Raw genomic sequence first — 26,820 nt, forward strand, 5'->3', positions numbered from 1 at the left:
CTGCATAAAGTGTTAGTGAAGTGGCAATTTACCTAAGGGGTTTACTGATTGAAAAGCTCTCAAACCTGAAATCACTAGAGAGGAAGGAATAAAAAAAAAAGGGAGGGAGAAAGGAAAAAAGGGACTCTGGGAAAAAAACACAGAGAGAATGCCTCAAAAACAAATCCCTCTGTAAATCTGAAGCAGATGTTAGTGTGGAGGGAAATCAATTCAGTAAGGTACAATCAGCTTTAAAAATTATTCTGTTAAGAAAACGGGGCTCTTGAAAGAGCTAAATGTCCTGCCCCCCCCGTTCATCAGCTATAACGAGGAATCTTCAAGGAGACTGGTGTTGCAATTACAACTAATCCTCCCCAAAAAATTAACTGTGTTGAAGGCTTTGTAATTTCCCTAGGTACAATTTAGCTGTCACTTACTTTAAAATTTACTCAAACATGCGTTCCGAACAGCACTAACTTCACATGTCAAGTGCTTTCCAGCCAATTGAGTCTAACTGGAAGTCGGTGTTAAACAACTGAATGATTAGACAAGATAGCTCATTTCCCTGCTCTTTTGTTCAGAATAAAATGCCACATTTACATTATCAGGCTCAACAGGATTTTCTGACAGAGGGAGGGGGAAAAAAACTGGTGAACACTGTCCGTACTAAACACATGAAGCCTGTCATTTACCAATCATCCTTCAAAGAGCAATAGGAATGAATGTAACTTAATTACGACCCAATGATCCTTGACAAAAAATCATCTTATCACTGTCCTGTTCTCCTAGGGCAAATGAAGCATTTTTGTCCTTTGGCACTGATGATGCAAAATTCCTAATTGCTATAATGGAGTAAGAGAGACAAACCTTCCTTGCTTCACTCAAAAAGTGGGGGGGGGGGAAGAGGGGAGTTTAAAGAGGAAGGAAACAATCCAGAAATAATGTGGACATTTGGGGGTGGGGGAATACTGCACAGTATTAGAAAAAGCAGCACTTTTTAAAAGACTAATTTGAAAAACTAAATTAATAAGACAACTCACTACAATTTTAATAGCTATATTTAAACTTACATAACGTCTATGGAAAGCCAACTTTATAGCAACACTATAGGCTGCTAACATGCTTGCTTTCAAGGACTGCAGTGTAAATTAATCCATAATCTCTTCTATGGACAGCAGGAGTTGTGATTTGATTATCAACCCATTTAGAATTTACATTCTATTTTTAAGTCAAACTTACCCAGTTAAATCAGTTGTCTTGCCCTATCTGAACTACATGCAAGTTTAACATTTTAACAGTGAAAAAGCTTTTTTTCATCTTTAACTTTACCTGAGAAAAAGGTTTCTTAAAGGGCTGAACTTATTCACTGTATTTCAGGCCCATTTTCTGAACTGCTGAAAAGTGTGGAAACACCTCTTCCAATGATGTTTTTGGCAATGCCTGTAAAAATTTCACCTATGCATTTACATTGTCCTCTTCTGTCATCTCTTCTCCATTGGTTTCATTTGCCCTCAGTGACATCATCACGTAACCAAATCAGATTTACCATTTAGCATCGTGATGTTATCTGATTCACAGCAGGATCACCAACTGGCTGGGATTACTCATGTGAATGATCTAGGAAGCATTCTCTTTGCTCACAATGTGGCTTTAGTTTTCCCCCAGTGGCATCATCATGCAGTCAGATCTGATTAGCTTTGTAGCATTTTACTTGCTACATGTTCCCCAATTAGTTAGGATTTAGGAAGAAGAAAAAGTACTGGAGCAAAAATATTAGAACCTGTGGTCCACCAGATGTTGTTGAATTCCTATCAGCCACAGGCAGCATGGCCAACGGTCAGGAATGATGGGAAATTTAATTCAACAAGTTCCCCTCTCAGTACTAGAAAAAGAAAAGTACAGCAGAAATTTAAAAAGTGAATATTACGGAAGTTGTTCATGAATCATTTCTATTGAAAACACCATTTTGGCACTAGAACATAGAGATATCTGGCATAGCCCTGTCTGTTCCAAATAAAAATAATTATGCTTAAATAGGTTTGATCTGACAGAGACAGAATAATGGAAGGAAACGTTCCCACAATAACACAGTTCCACCAGTAACAGGAAGAAAGGATCAAAATTAAGACAACTGTTAACATTTATTGTACATTCAAGTAAACAATAAGTGATTTTTAAAAACCTCATAAGTCTGTAATCATTGGAACTCTCATCCAACGCTTTTTGAAGGAGAAATTGTTGCACAAATATTTAGATTCCTAATATTGAGATAACACAGCCTGAAGCCTGGCAACAAAATGCATGGTTTTTACAGTAACGTAAAAAAAGCAACACATGAAATGTCTAAAAAGTAAACGTGGAGAAAATAGAGCTATTTCCAGTCTCAAGAAGAGCTATTCTAAAAACAGTCATTATGGAAAGAACAGCAAAATGCGTGTCGTTATGACAAGTGTGATATATTGTGGAGATCTTGTAGGATCCAACATTCCCAACTACCCACTTGGGAATAGGCTCCTCTCCATTTCCAAAACTCTCAGAGCGACTTACAAAAAATAATAAAAACATAATGAAATACAGTATAACCAAGTAAGTCAGTAATGCATACGGGTCTGAGTGTGAGAGTGTCAGATGAGAACTGAGGATACCCAGATTCTAATTCCTATTCCGTTACTGACTCTTAGCCTAGCATAGACTACCACAGGGTAGATTTGGAGCTCAGTGCCATCAATATCCAGATGACATCCAGTGTTACCTCTATACCAGGGACAGAGAACCTCTGGTCTCCCAATTTTCCCCTAGCCACACCTACCTGTCCCACACCTGACATCATATGACTTCAAATGTGAGGCAGGCAAAGCCACAGCTGCAAAGGATCCATCCGACATCTTAAAGCATATTCCCGATTGTCCCTTGGCAAGTGGGGCTTACATTTACCATCTTCTAAACTTGGCTGCAATGCAAGCCCTGCTGGGATTAGTTCCACTTTTGAATTTCCAGATGGTGCCAATGCTTGTCTAAGGTGGGTCTTGCAGCTGGTATCGTATGAATCTGGTGAAGTTCTAAGGTGCTGAACCGTTTTCTGGAGGCAGTTATCGGCTGGATGAGAGGAACAACAAACAGGCTGAATCTCAATAAAGAGGTGGTACTCATGGTGGGTGGTTCTTGTGTTTGAGAATTGGGAAATCAGCCTATTCTAGATGGAGTTACGCACATTATGAAGGAGAAGATGTATGGTTTGGAGGTACTGTGAGATTTCAAGCTGTCACCTGAAGCCCAGGTAGCTTCAGTGACAAGGGGTGCCTTTTCCCAGATACGGCTGGTTCACCAGCTATGGTTGTTCCAGGACCTGGATATCCTAGCCATAGTTTTATTGCTGCATTTTATGGATTTGTGTTCTAAGGTCTTGATTATTTTATTTATTTACTGAATTTATATTCCATCCTTTCTCTCAAAGGAATCCATCAACATCAACATAACTTGCTAATGAAGCAATCTAAAAACAATTACAAATAAAAACCACTTTAAAAATAGATTAACAGGAAAAAAAGAAAAAGGGCAGGTAAAAATAAAATGGTCCCTTGGACCCACCTGAAGGGTGATTTTCACAGGTACGCCTGCCATCAGATTGGTAGTACTGCCATCTAGCGTCCGAAGGCAAGAATGCACTAGAGTTAAAACCTGGGGCTCGAGCCCCTCCCACTCCAGTCTTCATGATGACGAGTCCGAAGTGGTAATCTGAAAGTAACCAAAGGGCAAAAGCCCCAGCAGCAAAGAAAATATACATAGCAAATATCATAGAACTTGCAACATAAGAACAGGTTTTAACTAAAGAAAATCAGACAGAGCACGAAGCACATAGATTGAACTATATGCGAAATACTGAACCAATTTCCCAAAAATCCCCCACAAGGGAGGGACGTGATGGCAGGCGTACCTGTGAAAATCACCCTTCAGGTGGGTCCAAGGGACCATTTTCCACAGGTAGCCTGCCATCAGATTGGGATGTACCAACGTAGCCCCCTAATAGGGAGGGATTCCTAGGAAGTTACAAATCAGAAATAACGTGTTGCAGGACACGTCTCCCAAAAGAGGCGTCAGCTGAAGCATAGCGATCAATCTTATAATGCTTCACAAAGGAGTTAGGGGTAGCCCATACCGCCGCTCTGCATATGTCTGTAAGAGGAGCATTAGTTAGGAAAGCTGCCATAGTGGCAGCAGACCTGGTCGAATGGGCCGTGATGTTAGACGGCACTGGCAAATTAAGTGACTGATATGCAAGAGAAATACAGGCTCGAAGCCAACAGGACAAAGTGGATTTGGACACCTTTTTTCCCAAAGATCTCGGATGAAAGGATACAAATAATGCGTCTGTCTGTCGAATATCCTGGGTGCGAGAGAGGTAAACTTTGAGCGCTCTCCTAACATCCAGCGAATGCCAGGCCTTTTCGAGGGGATGGACCGGCTTTGGACAAAAGGATGGAAGTACAATGTCCTGGCTACTGTGGAACACTGAGTTGACCTTAGGACAGAACGATGGATCCAGCCTCAGGACTACAGAGTCCTTATGGAATACGCAGAGATGACGGGCCGATGACAGGGCCTGTAACTCCGAAATCCGCCTCGCTGAAGTGATAGCCACGAGGAAAAGGACTTTAAAAGACAACAGTCTTAGAGGCACTGAGGCAAGAGGCTCAAATGGAGGTCGCTGTAATGCCTGCAAAACCTTGGAGAGGTTCCAGGATGGAAAGTGGTGACGTACCGCTGGAGAGAGGTGGGTAGCTCCTCTTAAGAAGCGTTTGATGAGCGGGTGAGTGCCTAGGGGTGCTGCCGATGAAGAAACAGACAGAATTGAGGAGATGGTGGAGGCCTGTCTACGCAGGGTGTTTGGTCTGAGTCCCAATGTCATGCCTCTGTGTAGGAACTGTAGAACGTGCTGTACAGTGGCTTGGGGTGCTGAAAAACCTTTGGAAGTGCACCAGCTGGAAAAAGCACGCCAAGCACTCTGATAGATTCGAGTAGTTGACGGACGCCGAGATGCTAAAATAGTGTTTATGACCCCTTGAAACAGACCAGCAGAGATCAACTGTGTCCGCTCAAAAGCCAGGCTGTCAGGCTGAGCCAGTTCGGGTCCGGATGCCAAACTGGTCCTTGGGAGAGAAGATCCGGCCTGATTGGAAGAGTCCAGGGAGCCGCCATTGACATTGAGAGGAGGTCCGAAAACCAGGGTCTGCGAGGCCAGTAGGGTGCTATGAGTAAAATCCGTGTCCGTTCGAGTCGGAGTTTTGTCAATGTCCTGCCTAGGAGTGATATAGGCGGGAAGGCATACAGGAGCCCGTGTGGCCATGGTGTCGTCAGCGCATCCACTGCTTCCACCGTTGTCTCTAGGTACCTTGAGAAGTAACGAGGCAGTTGGCAGTTTTGGCTGGAGGCGAAGAGATCCAGTGAGAGGGGGCCGAACCGCCGCTGAAGGAGGGTGAACACAGCTGGATGAAGTTTCCATTCTCCCGGATGGATCGTTTGCCTGCTGAGCCAGTCGGCCGTAATGTTTAGCGTGCTGCTGAGGTGTTCTGCTCGTAATGACAGGAGGTGGGACTCGGCCCAGTCGAAGAGTCGTGTCGCTTCCTCCTGTAGAGCCCTGGACCTTGTGCCTCCTTGTCTGTTGATGTGAGATTTCACGCAAACATTGTCCGTGCGAATTAGGACGTGTTGTAGAGTGAATAGTGGCTGGAAGTGTCTTAGAGCGAGATGAGCAGCCCTGAGCTCCAGCCAGTTGATGTTGTAACTTAGTTCCTGGGTTGACCACACGCCTTGGACAAAGGTGGAGTTGCAATGGGCTCCCCAGCCGGACAGACTGGCATCCGTGGTGATTAGGACTCTGGTTGGGTCCCGGAACGGTGTCCCCTTGGTAAGGGAAGTTGTGGATACCCACCAGCGGAATGATTGCGTCAGAGATTGGCCCAGAGGAATTACGCGATGGTTGGACTTGGAGATGTCCGCTTGAAAGGGTAGGAGAGCCCATTGTAAAGGTCTGGAATGATGTCGGGCCCACGGAACGATGTGGATGGAGGAGATCATTGCCCCGAGAAACTGGGCCAGAAACATGACATCTGCTGTGGGGCGATGTAGAAGTAAGTTTGCCATGGCTGTGATGGAAGCAATACGGTCTGGGGACAGAAAGGACATGGCTAGGGATGTGTCCAGTATTGCTCCTAAGTGCTGGAGGCGCTGAGTTGGTTGTAGATGACTCTTTTCCGCATTGATCAGCCAGCCGTGAGAGTGTAGTGCCTCTAGGGTGAACTGGATCTGCCTGTTGGCCAAGTCCCGGGAGCCTGCTCGGAGGAGGAGGTCGTCAAGATAAGCATAAATATGGACCCCCTGGAGGCGGAGATACGCCAGCATGGTGGCCATCACTTTGGTGAAGACTTGGGGGGCCGAGGAGAGGCCGAATGGAAGGGCCCGGTATTGAAAATGGAGGTGGCCTAGTGCAAATCTCAGGAACCGTCTGTGACCCGGGCAAATTGGGATGTGTAAGTAAGCGTCCTTCAGGTCGATGGATGCGATATAGTCCCCTTGTTGTAGAGCCTCTACAATAGACGCCAGAGATTCCATCTTGAAGTGGCGGTATTTGACGAAGCGGTTGAGGCCCTTGAGGTCTAAGACCGCCCTCCATGAGGAGTCTCGCTTGGGAACCGTAAAGAGGACGGAGTACACGCCTTGTAGCCGTTCGGATGGGGGAACAGGCTCTATAGCGGCTATCTCTAGTAGATGTCGTAGTGCGTCCTGCATGATCTTTTTGCGTGTCCTGGAGACGGGGGAGATGCAAAATTTGTCCGGTGGTGTCCGCCAAAATTCTATATTGTAGCCCTGGGTGAAGAGAAGTCTGACCCAGGAGATGTTTGTCAAGTTTAGCCAGATGCTGGAGAAGAAGAAGAGTCTGCCTCCAATGGGGATGGAGTCAGAACTGCCTGCGTTGACGGTTTCCTCTGCCATATGCCTGCCTGCTCTGGTATTGGCCCCCGTATTGTGATCGTTGTCTGGACCAGGGTGCCTTGAAGGGACGGAAATTTGTAGGCCTGGTGTCCCGTCCTCGTCCACCAGGTCGTCCTCTCCGAAAGGGTTGGAAGCAACGGTAAGGGGTAAACCGTTGTCCGGGTCTGCGGTCGTCTCTTTTGGCCGTAGCTAGTGCAGGTTTACGATTGTCCTTGGGGTCGACAAGGACTGCTTTGAGTGCGTCCTCGCCGAAGAGCATATTTCCCAAGTATGGAGCTAAGGATAAGTTGGTTCTGGCAGTCGAGTCGGCGTCCCAATGTTGGAGCCATAGAGTACGACGAGCTACAATTTCGGCTGCAAGGGCGCGTGCACCGTGATGGGAAGCGTCTAATGTGGCGTCGGCCACAAAGGCAGCAGCCTTGTGTATCTTGAGGATACCTTTCCTTAGTTTGGCGGGATCCGGGTTGGGTTCGTCAAGGATATCCTCTAACCACATCATGGAAGCCCATGAGAAGATAGAGGCAGTAGAAGAGGCCCGGATGGAATGAGCGGAGGCCTCATGGATCTTACGGAAGACAAAGTCAAGCCTCCTCTCATAGGGGTCCTTGAATAGTGATTCGCCTTCCTTTGGAAGGAGAGAACGGGATACAAGATTGGAAATAGGTTGGTCCACCCCCGGGACGTTCAGAAAGGACATGGATTCCGGGTCAAGGGTATAGAGCTTGTTGGCTAAGGAGGAGGAACGACATGGACGAAGGGGACGGGCCCATTCTTCTCTGGTCAGTTTTTTAATGGGGTCTGGCACGGGAATGAAGTGCTGCACTGATCTGGGGGACTTGAGAACTCTGGCACCCTTGACAGGAGGGACAACCGGTTGAATAAGTTCTGGTTGAATGCCAAGAGTGTCCAAGACTCTACATGACAGACGAGAGAAATCCGCCGGGTCAAACAGGCGATAGGAGATCTCTTCCTCCTGGTCAGATTCCCCACTCCATTCATCCAGGTCAGTCTGAAAAACGTTCATGTAGTCATCAGACTGAGATTGTTCTACGTCCAATCTACCCCTGACCACCTCATATGGGTTAGGAGAGGGTAGTGGAGCATCAGTATTGTCACCGGGTTGTCTCGCAGAGCTGGGCTGTCGTGAGGTTCCGGGCTGAGAAGACAAATGTAGAGTAGGCTGGGGATGGGATAGGCACCCCAGCAGCTCTCGTAGTTGTTGCAGGAAGTCAGGGGTCAACTGTATCCCTGGGGGAGTGGAAGAAGGTAGTGCCTGTTCCTGAGGAGGAATTTGAGGCTGCCCATGCGGAGTTTGAGGAGCTTGACAGGGGAATCCTTCAAACTCTTCCTCTGAAGACTCAGAAGGAGACTGGAAAAGTGCAGGAACGGCTGTATGGCGAGGTTTCTCTGGGAGTGATGATACGTAGCGTGCTCTCTTGGGCGCTCCATGACCAGACAGGTGTTTAGTCTTTGCTTTTGCCTTGGCGTGTTTATGTTTAGCTGGCTGGCGTGGGGATGGACGGCCTGCTTCAGGGGATATTGTCACCTCAGGGTTCAAATCCGCCATGACAATCTCTGAATGACGCCCACAATGGGGAAGGAGCGGTAACAGAGCCAAGGTAGAAATAGTATAGGACAGACTAGAAACAGTATGACAGGAGTGAGTACGCCCAGTACGAGAAAGGTAACAACTCGGGTAAGGTTGGCGCCAAGCTAAGTACACACACACAATGGGGAAGGTGTGAGACCGCTAGTGACACTGCCAGAGAGGTAAGCTTTATTTAAAAATCGCAGTGTGACCAAGGTTAGATACACGCACTCAATGGGGAAGGTGCGGTACCACCAAGGTGCACAGACTAGTCAATTGGATGTGCACCTACAAATATACACACACACAATGGGGAAGGTGTGGTATAACAGGGCTACTGGATGTGCACCTACAAATATACACACACACAATGGGGAAGGTGTGGTATAACAGGGCTACTGGATGTGCACCTACAAATATACACACACACACTGGGGAATGTGTGGTATAACAGGGCTACTGGGGGTGTACCTACGAATATACGCACACACAATGGGGCAAGTGTGGTATAACAGGGCTACTGGAGGTGCACCTACAAATATACACACACACAAAGAGGAAGGTGTGGTATAACAGGGCTACCTGATGTATCTGAAGGGAATACTGATTAAGTGAATATAAATTTGATAACCGGAGACTACACAAGTCCCACAACAGGGCTACTTGCTGTGTCTGAGAGGAATACTGAATAGGTGAGTATATGTTTGTTAACAGGAGAGCACACTGCTAAAAAACAGGCGAGAGGGGCAATATCAGTAAGCGTAATTGAGCCCAAGCCGGGTTGAATGAACAGCAGGGCTGAGGGGCTTCTGTAAAAAAATAGAAGAAATTGCAATGGCGGCCGCCAAGGGAGCCGCAGCCGCAAGCTTCCCTAAGGACAGAAATAAATAACAATGGCGGCCGCGATATCGGGGTTGGCGGGAAAAACGGGAGCGCTACAAGAGACTTCAGAATGGGCGGGGTGTCTACGAGGGAGCCGCAGCCGCAAGCTTCCCTATGTAGAGGCTAAAATATAGACTGAAATAAGGAGGGGGGAGACCGCAGCCGCGGAGCCCCCGCTAAACGAAAAAACAGCAACCGCTGCTGTTGGAGCCTAACAGCCGCGGAGCCCCCGCAAACACGAGAGAGCAGCAGCCGCTGCTGGAGGAGGCTGAGAAGGCTGAGTAATAAACGGCAAAAAGGGGGAGGGGGGGACCGCAGCCGCGGAGCGCCCGCTAAATGGGAAAGAGCAGCAGCCGCTGCTGGAGGAAGTTCTGAAAGCTGAGTAACAAACGGCAAAAGAAAAAAAAAAGGGGGGGGGAGGATCGCAGCCGCGGAGTCCCCGCTAAATGTAAAAGCAGCAGCCGCTGCTGGTGAAGCCTCAGGGAAGAGCCCCGAAGAAATCAAGAGGTAAAAAGATAAGAAGAGTAACAGAATGGAAATAAGACTTAGATACGCTCTGTCTAAATTCAGATCTGCCTCGGACGGAGGCAAGAATGAAGACTGGAGTGGGAGGGGCTCGAGCCCCAGGTTTTAACTCTAGTGCATTCTTGCCTTCGGACGCTAGATGGCAGTACTACCAATCTGATGGCAGGCTACCTGTGGAAAACTAATAAATAAGATAGATGTTTTCTTACTTATAATAACATAAAGGTTTCACTGTATCTCAGCTGGAAATCAGGAGGAGCCACAGAGAAATTAGTTTCCACCTATTTACACAGCTCTGCCCTGAGATCCATTTTGGAAACCATAAACTTACTACATAAGTTACTTACTTACTACTATAAATGCCCTGTGTTGGTATAAAAAATGCAAGTTTTTGGAAGATAGTATATTGCAGGGACCAAGAGTGCATGCATATGTGCGCGTATATGAAAGAGACCATGTGTAGCTATGGTCCAAGTCATTGAGTCTCTCCTGGTGGAAGTGAGGCCAACTCATAACAGGAGTGGTAGTCAGTTTTGTCTCCACTGCAGCTTCACCCTAGAAGTCCCCCCCCCATGGGAGTAAATGACAGTCATCCATTGATGCCCCCTTGTGGCAACATCTGCGACTGTAGTCCAGAATGTGGCAAATCTGATGTTCTTACCACACTGGGGCATGCAAAGAAAACATTCACCACATAAAAATCATGGGTAGAAGTTATATCTGTGGTGTCTTTCAAATACAAAAAAAAGACCATCATAATTGGAAATTGTTAGCTTGTACAGCAATCTATAACACCTTGAGTTTTTAAAAACAAAATCCTATTTCAATGCATTATTTCATCATCCTACCACAAAAGATGTTTGTAGAATGGTCCATTGGACTCACCTGAAGGGTGATTTTCACAGGTACGCCTGCCATCAGATTGGGTACTACTGCCATCTAGCATCCGAAGGCAAGAATGCACTAGAGTTAAAACCTGGGCCTCGGGCCCCTCCCACTCCAGTCTTCATTTGCGACGAGTCCGAAGTGGTATATCTGAAAGGAACTAAAGGCCAAAGGCCACAGCAGCAAGGAAAATAGAGGTAGGAAAATCGGAACAGGAAATATCATAGAACTTGCTACCAAAAACACATGTTTTAACTAAGTGAGAACAGAACAGAGCACTAAACTTATAGCATAATTTATCTAGAAATCCCCCACAAGGGAGGGACGAGATGGCAGGCGTACCTGTGAAAATCACCCGTCAGGTGAGTCCAATGGACCATTTTCCACAGGTAGCCTGCCATCAGATTGGGATGTACCAACGCAGCCCCTTAATAGGGAGGGACTACAAACAGCTTACGAATCAGAAAGGACATGTTGAAGGACATGTCTCCCGAAGGAGGCGTCAGCCGAAGCATAGCGATCAATCTTATAATGCTTCACGAAGGAGTTAGGGGTAGCCCATATCGCCGCCCTACATATGTCAGCAAGAGGAGCATTAGTTAGGAATGCCGCCATAGCGGCAGCTGACCTGGTGGAATGAGCCGTGATGTTAGACGGCACTGGCAGATTAAGAGACTGATATGCGATAGAAATACAGGCTCGTAGCCAACAGGACAAAGTGGATTTAGAAACCTTTTTTCCCAAAGACCTAGGGTGAAAGGATACAAATAATGCTTCTGTCTGCCTGATGTCTTGGGTGCGAGAGAGATAAACCTTGAGTGCTCTCCTAACATCCAGTGAATGCCAGGCCTTTTCGAGGGGATGGACCGGCTTTGGGCAGAATGAAGGAAGTATAATATCCTGGCCACAGTGGAATACTGAGGTGACCTTTGGACAGAAGGATGGGTCAACCCTCAGAATTACTGAGTCCTTATGAAACACGCAAAGGTGACGGGCCGATGATAAGGCATGTAGCTCCGAAATTCTTCTTGCAGAAGTAATAGCAACGAGTAACAGTCTGAGGGGTACTGAAGCAAGGGGCTCAAACGGAGAGCGCTGTAAGGCTTGCAAGACCTTAGAGAGGTTCCAGGAAGGAAAATGGTGGTGTACAGGCGGAGAAAGGCGGGCAGCCCCTCTTAAAAAACGTTTGATGAGCGGGTGAGCTCCCAGAGGGGCGGCCGATGAGGAAACGGATAAGATCAAGGAGATGGTGGAGGCATGGCGACGCAGAGTGTTTGGTCGGAGTCCCAATGTCAAACCTCTGTATAGGAACTGTAGAACATGCTGTACAGTGGCGTGAGGTGCTGAAAAACCCTTGGAAGTGCACCAGTTGGAGAAGGCACGCCAAGTACTCTGGTAAATGCGAGTAGTTGACGGTCATCTTGATGCTAAGATAGTGTCTACCACGCCCTGAGAAAGTCCAGCAGTATTCAACTGCGTCCGTTCAAAAGCCAGGCCGTCAGGCTCAGCCAGGTTGGGTCTGGATGCCAAACTGGTCCCTGGGTGAGAAGGTCCGGCCTGAACGGGAGGGTCCAGGGGTCCACAACTGACATCAAGAGAAGATCCGAGAACCAAGGTCTGCGAGGCCAGTATGGTGCTATTAGAAGAATCCGAGTCTCTTCTTGTCGGAGTTTCATCAACGTCCTGCCCAGGAGGGATATCAGGGGGAAGGCATACAGAAGCCCGTCTGGCCATGGTGTCGTCAGCGCATCCACTGCTTCCGCCGTTGGCTCTAGGTACCTCGAGAAGTAACGAGGCAGCTGGCAGATGTGGCTGGAAGCGAAGAGGTCCACCGAGAGGAGGCCAAACCGGAGCTGGAGGAGGTGGAACACTGCCGGATGAAGCTTCCATTCCCCCGGGTTGACCTGTTGCCTGCTGAGCCAATCGGCGGTCACGTTTAGAGCCCCGCTGAGATGTTCTGCTCGTAACAACAATAGATGGTTCTCGGCCCAGTCGAAGATTCGGGTCGCCTCTTCCTGTAGAACCCTGGACCTGGTACCCCCGTCTGCTGATATGAGATTTCACGCAAACGTCCGTACAGATGAGGACATGTTGTAGAGAGAACAGAGGCTGGAAGTGTCAAAGGGCCAGATGAGTAGCTCTGAGCTCCAGCCAGTTTATGTTGTGATTTAGGTCCTGAGTGGACCACACGCCCTGAACAAAGGTGGAGTTGCAATGGGCTCCTCAGCCGGACAGACTGGCGTCTGTGGTGATTAGGACTCTGGCTGGGTCCCGAAAAGGCATCCCCTTGCTGAGGTGGGTTGTCGCTACCCACCAGCGGAGTGATTCCTTCAACGATGGGTCCAGCAGAATCACACGATGGTTGGACTTGGTGATGTCCGCCTGAAGAGGTAGGAGGGCCCATTGTAGAGGTCTCGAATGATGTCGAGCCCACGGGACAATGTGAATTGTGGAAATCATTGACTCTAGGAACTGCGCCAGGAGCATGACATCTGCCCTTGAGCGATGTATCAGTAAGGTTGCCATGGTTGTGATGGAGGCAATACGATCTGGGGACAGGAAAAACATGGCTAAAGAGGTGTCCAGTATAGCCCCCAGGTGCTGGAGGTGTTGGGTTGGCTGCAGGTGACTCTTTTCGGCATTGATCAGCCAGCCGTGAGCGTCTAGGGTGAACTGGAGTTGTCTGTTGGCCAGGTCCCGGGAGCATGTTCGAAGGAGGAGATCGTCGAGATAGGCGTAAATGTGAACCCCCTGTAGGCCAAGAGATTCCACCATGGTGGCCATCACCTTGGTGAATACTCGAGGAGCCGAGGAGAGGCCAAATGGCATGGCACGGTATTGGAAATGGTGGTGGCCTAGTGCGAATCTCAGGAATCTTCTGTGATCCGAGCAAATTAGAATGTGCAAATATGCGTCCTTCAGGTCGATGGACGCTAGGAAATCCCCTTGTTGTAGAGCTTCCACAATAGACGCCAGAGACTCCATCTTGAAGCGGCGGTACTTGACAAAGCGGTTGAGAAACTTGAGGTCTAGCACCGCCCTCCATGAGGAATCTCGCTTGGGGACCATGAAGAGGACGGAGTACATGCCTTGCAGCCTTTCGGATGGAGGTACTGTCTCTATAGCGGCTATGTTTAGAAAATGGCGTAGGGCATCTTGCATAGCCGCCCTGCGTGTCTTGGAGACGGGGGAGAGGCAAAATCTGTCCGGAGGTTCCCTCCAAAACTCTATGTTGTACCCCTGGGTGAAGATTGCCCTGACCCAAGAGATTTGTGTCAGAGTGAGCCAGGAGCTGGAGAAGAAGGAGAGTCTGCCTCCAATGGGAAAAGTGTCAGAACTGCCTGCGCTGACGGGCTCCTCTGCCGTAAGAGGCTGAAGCGGCTTGCCTGCCTTGGTATTGGGCTCTGGGCTGGAAACATTGTCTGGGCCAGGGTGCCCTGGAGGGACGGAAATCTGTAGGCCTGGTATCCCGTCCTCGTCCACCAGGTCGTCCTCTCTGAAAGGGATGGAAGGAGTGATAAGGAGTAAACTGCCGAAATGGTCTGCGGTCGTCTCTTCTGACTGTGGCTAAGGCAGGCTTACGATTGTCCTTGGGATTGACCAGGACAGCTTTAAGTGCGTCGTCGCCAAAGAGCATAGCGCCTGAGTATGGAGCCATGGACAAGGTAGTTCTGGCGGTAGAGTCAGCGTCCCAATGTTGAAGCCATAGGGTTCGACGAGCAACAATGCCAGCCGCCAGAGCCCGTGCACCTTGGTGGGTTGCGTCTAACGTGGCATCAGCCACAAATGCAGCAGTCTTGTGTACCTTGAGTAGACCCTTCCGTAGCTTGGCGGGATCCAGGTTAGGGTCGTCCAGAAGGTCATCTAGCCACATCATGGAGGCCCGTGAGAAGATGGAGGCGGCAGCAGAGGCCCGGATGGAATGGGCGGATGCCTCGTGGATCTTTCGGAGGACAAAGTCAAGCTGCCTCTCCGAGGGATCCTTGAACTGGGAGTCTCCTTCTTTCGGGAGGAGAGACCGAGACACGAGATTGGAAATGGGTTGGTCCACCCCCGGGACGTTCAGGAATGACATGAAGTCCGGGGCCAGGGTATACAGCTTGTTGGCCAAAGTGGAGGAACGGCGTGGACATAGAGGGCGGGCCCATTCTTCTCTGGCCAGCTTGTTAATGGGATCTGGCACAGGGATAAAATGATCCACTGATCTAGGCGACTTGAGGACTCTGGCACCCTTCACCGGAGGGGCAACCGGTGGTGTTTGTTCTGGTTGAATGCCGAGGGTGTCCATTACTCTGCGAGACAGAGGAATGATGTCTGCTGGGTTGAAAAGGCGGTAAGAGTAGTCCTCATCTGGGTCAGATTCTCCACTCCATTCATCAGGGTCAGCCTGGAAAAGGTTTAAGTAGTCCTCCATCTGTGAGGATTCCACGCCCACTCTGCCCCTGACCACATCAAATGGGTTAGGTGAGGGTAGTGGGGCATCATCATGGCAGCTCGGTAGTCTTGCAGAGGTAGACTGCCGCGAAACTTCAGGCTGAGAGGATACATGAGGTGGAGGCTGAGGTTGATATAGGCACCCAAGCATCTCTCGTAACTGTAGCAGAAAATCTGGAGTCAGCTGTATCCCTGCAGGTGGAGGTGCGTGTAGAGTATGTTCCTGTGGAGGTGCATGAGGCTGCACAGATGGAGTCAGGTCAGATTGGCGAGGGGTTTGGCTGGGGAAGCCTTCAAACTCATCCTCTGACTCAGAAGGAGACTGAAAGAGCACAGGCACCGCTGCGTGCAGAGGCTTCTCCGGGAGCGGGGGTGCAACGTAGCATGCCCTCTTGGGCGGCCCGTGGCCAGACAGGTGTTTAGTCTTGGCTAAGGCTTTAGCGGGCTTGTGTTTAGGTGGCTTGCGTAGAGATGAAGCGATGCCCTGACGACCTGCTTTAGAAGCTTGTGGCACCTCTGCGTTCTGATCTGCCATGTCAATGTCTGGATCACGCACACAATGGGGAAGGTGCTGAGATCAAAGTCTGGATCACGCACACAATGGGGAACGTGCTGAGATCGTGGATGTACGCCCACCAATATTAAGCGCCCCACTTAACAATCAGGACTCCAAAAAGTGAGAAGTCGAGGTGTATTATTGGCCACTAGCTAAGTACACACACACAATGGGGAAGGTGCGAGACCGCTAATTACACTGCCAGGAAAAAAGGATGCTTTTCTTTAAAAAGCGCAGCGTGGCCAGGGCTAGATACACGCACACAATGGGGAAGGTGCGGTACCGCCAAAGTGCACTGATGAAAACTAAGCCTCAAATAGTGGTGCACATAAGGGGATACACACACACAATGGGGAAGGTGTGGTATCTCTTGACTATAGGTCGTTCTAAAGACACAGGTCTCACATGCAGAAATACTTTAGAATAGGGGAGCCTAAATTAAGGCCCAACAGGGCTGAGAGAGCAGCCGGGACAAAACGGTGCCTTATAGGGCCTCAAGAAGCCTCAGAAAGGAAAAAACTTTAAAAGTGCAAAAAACAAAATGGCGGCCGCGATATCAGGGTTGCCTAAATAAGACCCCAGGAGGGCTGAAAAAGCAGCCGAGCCTAAATAAAGCCCCAACAGGGCTGAGAAGGCAGCCGGGACAAGAGGCTGCCTTATAAGGCCTCAAGAAGCCTCAGAAAGGAAAAAGCTTTAAAAGTGCAAAAAACAAAATGGCGGCCGCGATATCAGGGTTGCCTAAATAAGACCCCAGGAGGGCTGAAAGAGCAGCCGTAGGCCAAAAAACGCTGTCCTGGGGTGCGGGAACGGGTGGAGCCCGCGAGGGAGCCGCAGCCTCAGCGAAATAAGGCCCCAGGAGGGTTGAAAAGGCAGCCGAAACTGAGCCGGGGGGGGGATCCGCAGCCGCGGGACCCCCACCCGACAAAAAAGCAGCAGCCGCCGCTTAAGTAGCCTCAGCGACGCACCCCCAAACAATCCCAAACGGGAAAACAAAAAGGGGAAAAAATAACGCCAAGGAGAGATAAGGAACAATATACTAGGAAAAAATAAGAAAAAATTGCACACCCTCCGAACACCAACGTGGGGAGGGAAACAAACAGGTGAAAAAAGGTGAAATGGAAGAAGGAATAAAGACTTATCTATCGCTCTGTCCAACAATTTAACCTGCCTCGGACGAAGGCAAGAACGAAGACTGGAGTGGGAGGGGCCCGAGGCCTAGGTTTTAACTCTAGTGCATTCTTGCCTTCGGACGCTAGATGGCAGTAGTACCCAATCTGATGGCAGGCTACCTGTGGAAAATCTTACTCCAACTCTCTTCTACCATGCTTGAAAACAGAGTGCAATTTACAGTAGGGCCCTGCTTTTCGGCGTTCCGCTAATACAGCAGCTTTCAATTAGAGTAAGGCCCCACTCATACTGCACTTGTTCTGCTTTTACAGCGTTTTTCCGGTGTCAGGCGCCATTTTATTGACAGAGTTTCACTTTTCAGCGGGTTTTGCTTTTCGGTGGGGGTCTGGAACGTAACCCGCCGTATGAGTGGGGCCCTACTGTATATTTTCCAAATTCATAGACTTGCCAGAAGAACTTTGCAAAACCTGAATGTTTGTACATATTATTGCCAAGGAAGCTAGCGCTTGTAGAGGACTATATATGATCCTACTTTGCACCCAACCCACACACCAAAATATCTGCAGTTAGGGATTTGCTTACCATGGACATCGTCTAAGTTGGTAAAAAGCTGGATTGCTCCTGCTCCTTTTCCTGTATTAGGACTAGCAGATGCAGTACCAGCAGGACACCTCAGTGGTATCGTGTTTTGATGTCAACAGATTGATGTAAGAACTAGTAGACATTGTCTAATTGTTAGGAAAGTGTTAGGAAAGTGTGATTTGTTATTATATTTTCACCGAAAGTTGTTATTGTTGCCAGTGTGATGTAGTGGTTAGAGTGTTGGACTACAACCTGGGAGACCAGGGTTCGAATCCCCACACAGCCATGAAGCTCACTGGGCGACCTTGCACCAGTTACTGCCTCTCAGTCTCAGAGGGAGACCCCCTCTGAATACCGGTTACCACAAAAACCCTAGTCATAGAGTTGCCATAAGTCACAATCAACTTGAAGGCAGTCCACTTCCATTTTTCAATAATGTTATTACCTTGTTATTTAATTTTTATAAGTTGTACTGTTTTTATTGATATATATTTCTATATTTGTGTTTATTTTTTGTAACAACAACAACAACAACAATTTTGGTCAAGGGGCCAAATCTATGAATGCAATCTAACTTAGCTGTGCTATTAGATTATATTGATCTACATCTGGCATCCCATCCAATTTACATCCCATGAAGGGGTGTCATTGTTTTACACTACTACCTTCAAAGTTAGTATAGTTAGGATCGCAGTCTGACACAGACTAAATCCGTATGCCAACGTGTTAAAACCAGCATCACAAATACATAAAAACCACAGCAAAACTGAAACATACCATTTGAAAAGAGGTAGCGAGGGGAGATATCTAATTCTTGAAGAACTCTGTACTATATTTTATCAAAAATATTTTCCCCAGTACATTATTTGCATTTTCAATAAAGGGTAAGTAAAGCAGTACACTATATGACTTTTAGAAATTATTGACACACACAGGAGCAAGGAGTTCTCTCAAGAAATTACATTGTGGGCACAATATAGAAAAATATGTGCTGAATATTTTCACTTACTTTGAACTCTTATAGTAATCAAAACTATATTCATTTTATACAGCACTTTGAAAGAGCAAAGTAGTTTTCAATCCATCACAGTCATCCACAAACAACCACAGTGTTGGCGCACATAAACACAGCAGTTTGATCCAAGACCTCTGGAACATCATTTGATTGAGTCCTGTAAACTGCCCCATATTTGGTTTTAAAACACTGGCTGGATCCACAGCAGCCCTTCTATCAGCAGAAGGGACTACAATCCAGCAGAGGCCTCCACAAATACAAAGAAAGAGGAGGTGATTGTTCCCAATTTGCCCTTCCCCCTCCAGTGTCTGGCAACACTTCCAACACTATTCCAAATATTTATTTATTTATTTATTTATTATTTCAATTTATATACCGCCCTTAGCGAAATAGCTCTCAGGGCGGTGAACAAACAAAATAAAATACAATATATCATAATAAAAATACAAAAACATGTACAAACAAACAACGAAAAGCACAGCAAAAACAAAATAAATACTACACAAATTAAAATACAGATTAAAAGATTTAAAAAGTTAAGAAGATTAAAATGCCTGGGAGCATAAAAAGGTCTTTACCTGGCGCCGAAAAGATGGAAGTGTAGGCGCCAGGCGTACCTCTTCGGGGAGGCTGTTCCACAACTCAGGGGCCACCACAGAAAAGGCCCTAGATCTTGTAACCACCCTCCAGGCTTCCCGATGGGTTGGTACCCGGAGGAGGGCCTTAGATTCTGAACGAAGTGAACGGGTCGGTTCATAGCGAGAGAGGCGTTCCACAAGGTATTGAGGTCCCACGCCGTGTAAGGCTTTATAGGTCAAAACCAGCACCTTGAATCTCGCCCGGAAGCAAATAGGAAGCTAGTGCAGACGCGCCAGGACAGGTGTTATATGCGAAGACCGACTGGTCCTCGTCAATAATCTGGCAGCTGCGTTCTGCACCAGCTGAAGCTTCCGAACTGTCTTCAAGGGCAGCCCTACGTAGAGCGCATTACAGTAATCCAATCTTGAAGTTAGCAGAGCATGAACAACGGAGGCGAGGTCGTCCCTGTCCAGATAGGGGCGTAGTTGGGCTACCAGACGAAGATGGTAAAACGCATTCCATGCCACCGAGGCCACTTGGGCCTCGAGAGACAAGGAAGAGTTGAGAAGAACCCCCAAACTACGTACCTGTTCTTTCAGGGGGAGTGTAACCCCATCCAGAACAGGGTAAGCATCCACCATCTGAGCAGGGAAGGTGTTCACCAACAATGTCTCGGTCTTGTCTGGATTGAGTCTCAGTTTATTAGCTCTCATCCAGTCCATTATCGCGGTCAGGCAACGGTTCAGCACATCAACAGACTCACCTGAGGAAGATGAAAAGGAGAAATAGAGCTGCGTGTCATCAGCGTACTGATGGCAACGCACTCCAAAACTCCTGATGACCGCACCCAGCGGCTGCATGTAGATGTTGAAAAGCATGGGGGACAAGACCGATCCCTGGGGGACTCCACAATGGAGAGTCCATGGTGTTGAGTGATGTTCCCCAAGCACTACCTTCTGGTGATGATCTGCGAAGTAGGAGCGGAACCACTGCCAAGCAGTGCCCCCGACACCCAACTCCGCGAGTCTCCCCAGAAGGATACCATGGTCGATGGTATCAAACGCCGCTGAGAGATCAAGGAGAATCAACAGAGTCACACTCCCCCTGTCCCTCTCCCGACAAAGGTCATCATACAGGGCGACCAAGGCTGTTTCGGTGCCAAAACCGGGCGTGAAACCGGATTGAAATGGATCTAGATAATCGGTTTCATCCAAGAGCGCCTGGAGTTGGCTGGCAACCACCCGCTCCAAAACCTTGCCCAAAAAAGGGACATTCGCCACCGGTCTATAGTTATTCAGATTATCTGGGTCCAAGGAGGGTTTCTTTAAAAGAGGTCTCACTACTGCCTCCTTGAGGCTACCAGGGACTACTCCCTCCCTCAAGGAGGCGTTAACCACTTCCTTGGCCCAACCGGTGGTCCCAGCCCTGCTAGCTTTCACTAGCCAAGATGGGCAAGGATCCAGAACAGACGTGGTTGCCCGAACCATTCCAAGCACCTTGTCCACTTCCTCGAGCTGCACCAACTGAAACTCATCCAATAAAGAAGGACAAGGCCGTGCTCCGGACACTTCAATGGATTCATCTGTCACAACATCAGAGTCAAGGTCCCTGCGGATACATGCGATCTTATCTTGAAAGTGTCCAGCAATTTCATTGCAGCGGGTCTCAGATGTTTCCATAGTATCGTGGGGGCCAGAGTGTAAGAGCCCTCGCACGACTTTAAAAAGCTCCGCTGGGCGGCATAAAGATGATTTAATAGAGGCAGCAAAATAGAGCTTCTTTGCTGTCCTTACCGCTTTTGTATACAACTTATTGGTGGCACTTACCAAAGCATAGTTGTATCCACTGGGAGTTTTCCTCCATCTGCACTCCAGCCTCCTCCTCTCTTGTTTCATCGCTCTCAGCTCCGGAGTATACCACGGAGCGGTATGAGCTCTACACCGGAGGGGGAGCAGATTTTTGTGGGACACAAGGAGGTGGAGTGAGGTGGTGGGTGGCAGACAGTGAAAATCGCCCCTCACATTCAGTAAATGGGAACATTCTATGAGCAAAACTGTACTTGCAGACAGGAAAACAAACTATCACTCTAATGTTTTGTGGGAGGGGCTGAGAGGAGAGACATTTGGAGTGTTAACTCTTTCCTCTTTCAAGCAACATGAGAGGAAGACAATACCCACTTGGGAGTGTCCAAGTGCCCACTGGAGAATGACTTTTTTGTTCCTGAAGGTATCTAAAGGAGTAAAAACAATTATCCCTGTTTGCTCCTTGGATATTATCATCATCATCAGGCCCTTGGCCAGGAGGTGGCCAAGTTGGACACTGGCCCAGGGCCATTGTGGCTGCGGGGGTAGAGCTCCTGCTCTGTGATCCCCGCCAGCATTGGGTCATGGGGCTTGATCGCAAATTGCAATGGGACAGTGGCATGGATCGCAGTGCAGAAGCGCCACTCTCCCAAGCAATCCCCCCCACCCAGTTGCACTTGCTGTATCCACTGCTGGAGAGGATGTGAGGGCGAGGCCAGGGGAAGGGAAAGGCAGTGACCTTCCCCTTCACTACTCCTCCATCCAGAGAGTGTGGTAACATTTCAGGAAACCCTGAAAAGGCTTCAAGCTGAGCTGCACATTCTGGGAAAACAGAAATTAGGCCCAAGTCACAGCCTAGGTGGCCAGACAGCTAGCTAACTATACTATACACAGCAGTATTTCTGTTGCTCTAGGGCTATTTTCATCTGTTGCCATCAAGTACTCAAGAAAAAAAAGATAGTCACTATGAATGTAAGGGCAGCCATTTTTTTCAGATCACTTGAAGTTATATCTTTCGTTCACCCTTTAGTAATAAGCACCCAATTCTGCTCTACTCATTATAATAACTGCAGAATAAACAGGCAATACTTCAGGCAAATAAAAATGCTTCTTTATTGCTGGCTGGAGAGAGGACACAACTGAAACTGAAAAGCAGAGCGAAAGAAAGTCCAAGGGGTGGAGTCTAACTCTAGCCCACAATATAAAATTCTAATATTTAACTCTTCAAGGGTTATGTTACTTATACAGGCTGTTTTTTTCAAGATCACTTAGAGTGATTGTGATCATGAAAAAAGACCCTCAGTCTTGAGTGAGCAGACTTTGGGGGGCTCTTCCAGATGAGGCTTTTTGTTGTGCACTCGCCTTGCCTTATTCACTTAATTTTTCAGAAAGTCCTATTCTTAAATTGCTCCTGTTCTTAGAACAAGCTATCATTCTTTAAATGGAGGTTGTCATTGTTTATCATGTCACAAGTTAAAAAGACAATTTTTCCAACCCCCCCCCCCCAATTATAGGCCTGGTCTCAAAGTGACCTACAAGTCCATAAAATACGAACAGCTAAAAGTCAGATAATAAAAGAGAGAACAAAATCCAATAGACAAAATTTCCTACAGTACTCATCCATCAGTACTAAAAAAAGGACCCCACCCTACCCATACAGATAATGTGTCCTATAGCCAAACTCTCCTTTTTACCTTAGACAACATGGGAGCTGCCGTAGCACAACTCTCCCCCATGCTACGGAAAAAATCTTCTACAAGCAGGGCCATCTTTCAACTCCGTTTTAAAAATTATTTTGACATCTGATTATGTTTGACCCTGACTGTATATTGGAGAGAAATGTCTAATACAAGAGCAGGTGAAACAAACTCACAACATTCAGGATTCAACTTATACTATTGAATTATTGAATTAAAAGTTATACAGGGACTAGCTGATAAGCATCACTGTAGTCCAAACAAGGAATGATGCCAAGTTCCGGCCACAACAGTAATTTGGTGGCAGATCTGAGTCTCTGGCTAGGACTTACCAACATTTGTTCTGGGGTCCATTCTCATTCTAAACATTCTCCCTGAACCCTAAGGCTGCAATCCTACACATGCTTACCTGGGATTAAACCCTACTGAACTCAATAGGGCCTGTTTCTGAATAGACATGCACAGGATTGTGCTGAAAAGAGCAGGGAGATGATAGTTCCCATGAACATGAACGTAATATGCATTCAGGGGCTACATGCAGGTTGAGACCTCCACCGGTACAGGCTCTCTGCACTGCCATTATCTCCTGGATTACTCAAAAAAATCTGTTATGGGCAGCCTGCAGCCAGGCTAGAGGCCTCTAAGAATTGGTGTGCTTTGCTAATGTTGATGGCATGTGCCAAGCCACAGAATAGAGCTGATGTGGCCAATGGTCAGTGAGGATGGGAGTTGTAGTCTAGCAACATCATGGGAAGGCTGTTCTAGGAAGATAACCGGTAAAGTCCACCTGGTTCTGCTCAATTCTGGAAATACATTCCAATTTTACTGGCTAGCCCAGGAGAGAAAGAAAGAGATTAGCCCATTAATAAGCCTGAGAAATGCACATACCAAGGTATAAATACATTTGTTTCTGTCAAGAAAATAATCTGCTTCAAAATTCAGGAAGGACAGGACAAAAGCATTACAGGGCAAATCAGTTCCTAGGGGCTGTGCTCCAAATACAGCCTGGAGTGTGTTAGGAGAGTATGATAGGAATCATGTTCTTCAATAAGGCTGGTGCTCTAAAACAGTCTTAAAAGCTTGAAGTACATGTTTCTTTAGTTAGCTCCAAACTGCAACCAACTTACTTTTCAAGGTGAACAGTGATGAGGGGAGAACACAGGTTCCCAGTAGGCTTTGCTAAACCCAGGGTCACAATGGCGTCGTGTAGCCGATTCACTATTTCATCATCATGTCGCAAGGCAGCAAAATTTAGGATGTGGAAAAAGGATGTGGCAGTTGTATCTTTAATAGGGACATCCTTCTCTTTCATCTCCTTTAAAATGTTAATAGCATCTACAATGAACCACCACAAAAGACCCTTAGGTAATTTCATGTACAGAGAAAACAAACTGCTATTAAAACAGCATTTCAAAAACCAGCAGGAATGTAAATTCTGGTGTATAATGCCAATTTCAAGTTAATTACTACTTGCATTTCTAAACGAGACTACAATTATGAATCCACAATAGCATGGTTTTATCATTTTGCTGCAACTTTGACTACAAATTACAGATAGGAACTGTGTGCCCACTCTGCACCACATAACCCTGTAGAGTCTGCCCTATAGCAACAAGATCCTACTAAATGGATGCTTTTATCGTTCAGTGCTAACATCTGCTAAATCACACCATTGTTTCTTCAGCAGATGGCTTGTCACGAGGCCAGATAATAAAGATGTGTTTACACTGTATATACAGCCAGACTAATGGTCTGATACCGATAGGGCCTGTTTGCTGTGTCGATACTAATTAGCCAAGGAGAGCCAATGAAAGCTTTCTAAGAGAGTGCATGTTAAAACATTAGGTTCATTAAGCTTCATTAGGAAGGCAGAAACAAACATTTTGGTATATGGAATAAGTGCATTTTTTGTAATGTTATTAATTATTGCACAGGCAAAATGTTTTGACCACTTTACATAAAAGCAGGCTCATCTTTTGAAACTGCCTGCTACAGCACGCTGTGAGCTTCAGAAAATCAACACAATACCACCTTTTCATTGCACAGGTAGCCACAATCTGATTTTATCAACTTTTGGGGTGAAAGCTTACTCGGACAAACAGTCAACATTTATTATGATACGCTTTCAATTAATGGAATTGGATATATATCTTCTGTTCAACAGAACAAATGCCAAATTATAATTGGCTAATCAGAATCAGACTGCTATTTTCTAATTAATGATGGTGATAGCCAAGTTTACAAACTTCATCATCTTATTAAAATCCTTACCATTCACACCAAAATGTATTCAGTGCATTTACCAAAAAGGATGTAAAAAACCCTCTTGATTAATTCAATAATATAGTTCAGCTGCTGGTTATAAAAGATTATGTTAATAATACATGGAAGACAAATTTAAGATCTTAATATTATAATACATTTATTAAAAAGTTACAGGGTATTTTTTTCCTGAAGTGCTTAGACACTTTACAAGGAGGTTATGTTTATAGGCTTTACGCTCAGACTTCAGACCTTCTTAAGCAACAACAAAGCCATTAGTCTAGGCACATACGCAATTTGTGCCATAAGTCATGATCTTCAAACTCAATCCAAACAGCAGTGCTAATAAAAACTAGCTGCAGAAATGCAAAAAGCACTGAGCTGTGCAAACGTAAATGACAAGCTTGCCAATCCATTAAAACTAATGGCCTACACTGTCCAAGTATCTCTGGTTGAATTCACATGCAAATCTGTATGCAAAATGTTCAAGCACTTTGCAGGACATGATATACCATTAATATCAACTCACATTTTTATTCTGGTGGCAAGATACCTTTATTATATAGCAGACACATACACTAAAAGAAAGAGCACTTACCTTCCAGTCTGCCATATTTGCTCAAAACTTTGACCAAGGCTAGGTACTTGCTTAGATCAAGAGCAATGGATGAATCTCTACGGTAGCTAGAGTATATAAGAAAGAACTGCATCAACTCTTTGTTTGTTTGTGCTGGAATATAATAATCTCACAGGGCAGTGATACACATGTTTACTTAAAAGTCAGTCTCACTGCGTGCAATGGGGTTTATTCATGGGTAGTTCAGGATAGTATTACAAACTAAATTTATTTCTAAAATATATCTCAGACACTGGCACTATAAAAGGATGAGCTCCTGCTTGAAGACATTGGGTTGGATCCACAGTTACATGAGCGGAAGTCCTGGAAGATGGTGTGGGAGACTGCAATGGGATTAGGGTATTGGCAAAAATCAGGAGGCACCTTTCATGAGCAGAGCTCCAAAATATCCAAAGACTTATTTAATCTCTTATTTAGGCATTCGAAAATATTTTGCCGTATTTCTGGCTCTCAATCCGATAGGTTTCAAAAAAAATGAAGGAAGTAAATTTGGGGTGTGTTTCCTTCAACAAATATAAACAATGGGTGGTATTCAATTAACTTTTTGCGCAAACAGCGTCCTCCTCTCCCCTCCCTGTGCACACTTTACGCCATCTCCAAATCTGCTCCAGAGGATTGGGGAAACAGATTTAAGGAGCACATGGGAGGAGAGGGGTAGATCGTTCAGTTGGGCAAGGAAAAATCCTTGTACTGACGAACGACAGCATTGAATACAACCCAGTATGTTAGTTTTTTATTAAGTGACTTTATTTTATTATTTTTAAGTATATTTATAAATATAAATAACTCATAAGAAAAATCATGGTGGTGTACAATAAAATAATGAAATCATACTTGCATTTAGGGCCCACTAAAATCAATGGGACAAATTAGTAATGAGTGAAATTAAGTCCCACTGATTAAAACAGAAATTAAGTCTACCTGATTTAGTCTGTAATCTTGTGCCCACTTACTGTACCTTGGAATAAGCCAAGGACTGCACAGATAGTCCTGATCCACCACAATGTCAGCCACCCTTGCAATCTCTCTCATGGCTGCCTTTTTATACTGTTTATTGTTATCATCATCTAACAGAATGCAGCTTCCTCAATTCACAAAGTATTATGGAAAGGGATTGTTGGTCTTATCTAAATGTTATTTCTACAGGGTGTTATAATGGACTCAAGTGGGTACAGGGACTCAAACCCACTTGAGTCCATTATAGCAACAAGGGAGGAAGTATGTTTTTCCAAAGAAAATTACTTATTAGAATCAACTTGCTTTTGGCATAATGCATTTT

General features: G+C 46.5%; 1 protein-coding gene across 1 annotated transcript in view; it reads right to left on the reverse strand.

The window, feature by feature from the left end:
- Positions 1–26,820, reverse strand: part of LRPPRC (leucine rich pentatricopeptide repeat containing) — a 177,873-nt gene that overhangs the window by 72,882 nt on the left and 78,171 nt on the right. Inside the window, exons 22-23 of the mRNA XM_061625407.1 lie at positions 25,503–25,588; positions 23,770–23,977 (exon numbers count right to left, since the gene is read on the reverse strand). Of these exons, the coding sequence (XP_061481391.1) occupies positions 23,770–23,977; positions 25,503–25,588 (294 nt within the window). The remainder of the gene's footprint in view (positions 1–23,769; positions 23,978–25,502; positions 25,589–26,820) is intronic.

Source organism: Rhineura floridana, chromosome 4 (assembly GCF_030035675.1).
Source record: "Rhineura floridana isolate rRhiFlo1 chromosome 4, rRhiFlo1.hap2, whole genome shotgun sequence".
Lineage (NCBI taxonomy): Eukaryota > Metazoa > Chordata > Lepidosauria > Squamata > Rhineuridae > Rhineura > Rhineura floridana.